The sequence below is a fragment of the Mus pahari genome, chromosome 2 (genome assembly GCF_900095145.1).
Source record: "Mus pahari chromosome 2, PAHARI_EIJ_v1.1, whole genome shotgun sequence".
NCBI classification, from domain to species: domain Eukaryota; kingdom Metazoa; phylum Chordata; class Mammalia; order Rodentia; family Muridae; genus Mus; species Mus pahari.
Window position 1 is genome coordinate 103,359,678 of NC_034591.1, and position 5,909 is coordinate 103,365,586.

The 5,909-nt window shown below is 44.5% G+C and overlaps 1 protein-coding gene across 1 annotated transcript in view; it reads left to right on the plus strand.

Moving 5' to 3' along the window:
• Positions 1–2,477, plus strand: part of Snrpg (small nuclear ribonucleoprotein polypeptide G) — a 7,614-nt gene extending 5,137 nt beyond the window's left edge. The window contains exon 4 of the mRNA XM_021191398.2: positions 2,305–2,477. Coding sequence (XP_021047057.1) covers positions 2,305–2,355 — 51 coding nt within the window. The 3' untranslated portion in view covers positions 2,356–2,477. The remainder of the gene's footprint in view (positions 1–2,304) is intronic.
• The last annotated feature ends 3,432 nt before the right edge of the window (positions 2,478–5,909 follow it).

Here is a 5,909-nt window from a genome sequence, read left to right on the forward strand (position 1 = left end):
AAAAAAAAAAAAAAAAAAGCCAAGTTAGTTACTGATGAAAGGTAAATAAAAGGGAAGACTGGGCGTTGGCATCTCCCCTTTCCTTTTACCTATGGACACATCCAGCTGTGATACTTACTATTCCAGGTAACTATAGATAAGATCTCACCTGCAGAACCTTCTCAGCATAGGTCTTGAAACAGCTAGCTGTTGGTATTCATTTTTGAGCTTTGCCCTATAAGAGATGGGCACTTTGACTACAGTAAAAATTCTATAGCATGCTTATGATGCCCCAGGATGTCTTGTTAAGATACGGGTTTCAAGAGCTGGAGAAAATGGCTCGGCTGTTTTAGTTTGTAATTATTTTATGTGTATGGGTGTTTTGCCTGCACATATGTATGTACCATGTATGTGCCTATGCCTGTGGAGTCCAGAAGACAGTGTTGGGTCCTCTGGAACTGGAGGTGTAGATAAAGCCAGTGCTGTTAATCACCGAGCCATCTCTGCAGGCCCTGGCTCAGTCATTGAGAGCACCTGTTGCTATTGCAGAGGTCTGGAGTTCGATTCCTAGCATCCAGACTGCAGCTCACAACCATCCCAAAGCCCAGTTCCAGGGGATCCAGTGCCCTCCTCTGGCCTCGTTGGGCACCAGCCACACATACAGTGCATGTAGATGCATGCAGGCAAATTTTCCATGTATATAAAATAAATAAATAAATCAGAACGTACAGGTTTTGGGGCTAGGAGTGTAGCCTGCTGTTCCCTGCTTGCCTAGCACAGGGCACTACTTTGCACTCCTGGCATAGGTGCTAATCATAATGGCATCCGTTCATGATAGAAATAAGGTAAACCAGAAGGAAAGGCAAAGCTTTGTTTACGGTAGGGTCAGGGCCCTCCTGTCAGGCTTTGCAAGTGCTAGCACAGTCTTACGCAGCTGAGCTTTCATAGTAGACTCTCTGTCCTGCATTCATTAAGCAATGGTTCTATGGCCTCAAAAGGAAGGTTTTGGTATTCCGCAATAAGAGCCATATTTTAAATTGCTGTTTGTCTTGCAAGACACGTGTGTCTTACATACTGTAATCTTCATAAAGTGGTGGCCAGATTTATTGACAGGATTAAAGTGAAGGCTTTGTTGTGGTAGTAAGAGGTCATATCTCTCTTCCCCTTCATCCCTGAGTTGCATGCCCAACACCTTGGACTTTATGGTTTTGTTAAGGTTGGGTGTAGAAGGATAAAGGTAGACCCTTATTGTTTCACTCGTGTATGTGTGTGTTTCTTCATGTATGTGTGTGTGTTTCTCCAGACAGGGGTCTCTGTAGCCCCAGCTGTCCTGAAAGACACTCTGTAGACCAGGCTGGCTTGGAACTGACAAGATATCTCTACCTGTCTCTGTCTTAGTCAGGGTTTCTATTCCTGCACAAACATCTTGACCAAGAAGCAAGTTGGGGAGGAAAGGGTTTATTCAGCTTACACTTCCACATTGCTGTTCATCACTGAAAGAAGTCAGGACTGGAATTCAAGCAGGTCAGAGAGCAGGAGCTGATGCAGAGGCTATGGAGGGATGTTCTTTACTGGCTTGCTTCATCTGGCTTGCTCAGCCTGCTCTCTTATAGAACCAAGACTACCAGCCCAGGGATGGCACCACCCACAAGGGGACCTCCCCCCTTGATCACTAATTGAGAAAATGCCTTGCAGCTGGATTTTGTGGAGGTATTTCCCCCAACTGAAGCTCCTTTCTCTGTGATAACTCCAGCCTGTGTCAAGTTGACAAAAACTAGCCAGTACAGCCTCCTCATCTCATTACAAATCAAAAGTTTATTGTATTACTTATTTCAGAGTTAAGCGTGTTGATGTATATCTGTAATGCCACCTCTCGGAATCTGAGGAGGAGGAGGGTGGCTATTCTCTGTAGCAGAGATTTATAATCCTTGTGTGAAGAAACAGCTGGCAAACGGCACATACCAGTAACCCTGGTTCCCAAAAGCTAGGTCACAGTGACTTGGCATCTTATAAAGTTAATCGTTACTTTTAAGTCTTGCTACCAATCTCTTCTAATAAGCCTGAGAGGCTTCCTTTGTCTTTTTCCTTAAAATGGGATTTCCCTATGCAGTTCTGACTAGCCTGGAACTCCCAGCGATCCTTCTGCCTTTGAGTTACTAGAATTAAAGGTATGTGCCACCATGCCACACTCATGTCTTGATTTTAAAACTAACTTGGTCCTTGTGGCTTGTTGTGGTCCTTGAGAAAAGCCTCACTGGTGTGTCGTGTTGGAAAATTATGAGTTGTCTTTTAAATGAATTATTTTCAACTGACTTCTTTTTCTAGGTCATCAGAGGAAACAGCATCATCATGTTAGAAGCCTTGGAAAGAGTCTGACCTGTGTTCAGCAAGCAGTGTGTCCACATCCCTCCCCATAGGCCTGTTGGATTGTGATGGAGAATTAGGTCATGTACATTTTCATATGGAACTTTTTACTAAATAAACTTTTGTGATACTCAGAAGTGCGTTTCAGCTGTTGTGGATGTAGAGGTTGAATAGGCACTCTTTCTCACCACCTAGTCCAAGAAGTTTTATGCATTCAAGTGGAAGCTTCTTGCTCGATGTGAAGGGAGACATGAAGTCTGTAACACTGAGAAGATGAGCTACAGATGTGTGGTTTGTAAACATTAGTTTTAGTGCCTTTGACCTCCTGTGATTTCAAACTTGAGTTAAGTTCCTAATGTGGAATTCTTGGGACAGGGTGTTTAAGTTTTAGAATATTTATTTGTATATCATGAGCTGTCTTGGGATGGGATCTGCCTCTTGCTTTTCTATTTCTGTGAAGAGACACCATGACCAAGTCAATTTATAGAAGAATTTTTAAAAAAGACAAGAAGTTTATTGGGGGCTTACCATTTAGAGGATAGATCATGGCAAGAAGCATGGCAGCAGGCAGGAAGGCCTGGTGCTTGAACGATCGCTGAAAGTTTATGTCTGTAGGCAGAGATCTAACTGGGAAGGCCCTGGGCTTTTGAAATCTCAAAGCTGGGCTGGAGAGATGGCTCAGCAGTTACGAGCACTGACTGCTTTTCTGAAGGTCTTGAGTTCATATCCCAGCAACCACATGATGGCTCACAACCATCCATAGTGAGATCTGATGCCCTCTTCTGGGTTGTCTGAAGACAGCTACAGCGAGTGAGCAGGGCCAGAGCGAGAGCAAAAAGTGTCTGAAGACAGCTACAGTGTACTTACATATAATAAATCTTTGAAAAAAATTAGAAATTTAAAAAAAAATCTCAAAGCCCATGTCTAGTGACACACCTCCTCCAACTAGGCCACACCTCCTAGCCCCTCCCAACTGGGAACCAAGTATTCAAATATACAGTGGCCTCAGTGCCAGCCACCACAGTTCCAAACCTCAACAAGTTTATAATAAACAAGAAGTATATTTCCTATTTGTAACTTTATATTTGTTGCCTTGTGATAATACTGTTTGATTAATTCTTGTGGGTGTATATGTTTCTCTGCATGTATGGAGGTCAGAAGACAGCTTGGCAGCAGTCAGCTTTCTGTGCCACCATAGGGATTCTGGGATTGAACTGAGGTCCTCAGGCTTGGCACCAAGCGTCTTGACCAGTGAACCAATCTGGCTCACCTGTGCAGGGTTTTAGCATGCTTGCCTTTTGACTGCCAAGTTACATGAGTTACAGGTCTTGAAGTATTTCGGGTTAGAATGCTATATTGCAAGTGTACTTTTAACAGGACTTGGGTGTAGCCCAATGGTGGTGTGCTTAAGCTGAAGGCCTTCAAAGCCCTAACTGTGACCCACCACATGCCTAGTAAAATAACCCCAACCTTAGAACAAAAACAGTAATGGGCAGCTTGTGTCTGACTTAATCATGAAATGGGGAGTAATGGGGGGGGAGGGGTAATCTTGTTGGGGTTTGGGTATTGAGACAGGGTCTTGCTATGTAGCTCTGACTATTCTGGAACTTGCTATGTAGACCAGGCTAGACTCAAACTCAGAGATAACTTGCCTCTCTGCCTCCTAAGTGCTGGGATTGTGTGGTGGGAATTGTGTAGAGTAGAAACAGACTTCAGAGAACAGCCCTTCCCATGCATGGCAGTTCCTCGTGAGAGGAGTGGTGAGTGTGCTGCCTGTCCTTCAGTGGCCACCCAGCTCAGGACTGACCACAAACTGGAGGCTACATTCTAGGTCTCGGCCATTCCAGGGATGAAGCTGCTGGAAACAGTGACAGTTGTACCACATATCTGTTGGGACGATTCTGTCGACTTAGTCTTTTAATACACAAGGCAACCATTCTGAGTGTCTGAAGTCAGCCCCATGTCCCTCCTGTGACTGACCTGCTCTTGGCTCCCTCACCTTAACTGTAAATATTGTAGGGCTCTGCTTCGAAGAAGAAAAGAGGTAGTTCCCACCAGGTGTTGAGAAATGTGTTTCACATTCCTGAGCCAAATAGAAATTTTCTCTCACAGACAGATGCAGCCGTTCTAGAGCAGCCTAGATGGAATTCAGTAAGGGCTGTATCCATCCTAGAGTATGCTCAGTCTAAGCTACAAAGACAGAAGCAATGGATTTCATTCATGGTAGCTTAAGATCAGTCTTACTTTCTAGGAGTGCCATCCAGCCTTGAGTTGCAAGAAACCAGGGAATAGAGGCTTTACATGGTGGTGTCTTTATTACGTAAACTCAAGCCATGTAGAGATTTTTTTTTCCTTGCTTGAGGAATGTGCTCTGTTCAGCTGAGAAAAAGTCAACCTGAACCAGTATGTACTTTTCCCCATGGCCTTAGGTATCTGGTATATTGCCAATTTACCAGGATATGGTAAAAGGATGTGGTCCACTATGTTGGGATCCCTGAGCCCTGGGCAGCTTTGGGGGGGAGGGGTCTTACACAGCTAATATCTGGGTTGCCTCTATTGTCAGGTGTGATCCTGGCACTAAGATATAGTTATGTGTGGGTTTCATCTGTAGTAAGTCCTAGTGGGTATGGTAGCTAGATCAGACAGCAGCTTTCCTGGTGAGATGACTGAATTTTTCTTTCAATAAGAAGGGTCTTGTCCTTTATAACTTGTAGGGTCTCCCTGGCTTTGCTCTTGAACATACAGGTGATGAATGAGGCCTGTCCAAGGTCTGGAGAGATGGTTCAGTGGTTAAGAACCCTTGTTATTCTTCCAGAAATCCAGATTCAGTTCTTAGGGTGTACATGGCGGTTCACAATCATGCTTAACTCGAGTTCCATGGAGTCAGATAACATTTTCTGACCTCCACAGGCACCAGGCTTGCATGTGTTACACATAAATCCGTGCAAGCAAAAGTACACACACATATCTACAAAAACTTTATCTAAACTAGTTTAGATACTAGGGGTTCACTACCGAGGCTTCGTTTTTAACTGATTTTCATGGTAGACATGTGGACTCCACCCTTTGGCCAGTCAGTCTCTCTGGCTCCCTGGCTCCTCCCCATCCCACCCCACACACCCTCTCTGATTTTTCAAAACAGTTTGTATAGTTCTGACTGGCCTTGAACTCACTCTGTAGACCAGGCTGGCCTAGAACTCTACCTGCCTCTGCCTCCCAAGTGCTGGGATTAAAAATGGATGCCACCATGTCCCAACTCAGTCTCTTTTGATCGCTGTATTAACCACTTTTGTATCATTGACAATATGGCAGAGGCAAGTAAAGGAGAGATTCATCTTGCCTCAACTCAGAGGGTTTCAGTTCACATTTGTTGGGCCTTGCATCATGTGTATTAAGAGCATGTAGGCAGAAGACAGCTGTTATAACACAGCAGATAGGAAGCAGAGAACACCATGTGACAGAACCTTCAAAGGCCTACCCCCAGACCTACCAGCTCAACCCCAGCTCCCAAAGTTCCACAGCCTGCCAAATTAACACTCAGCATTGGGAGGCAAAGGTGAATTGAA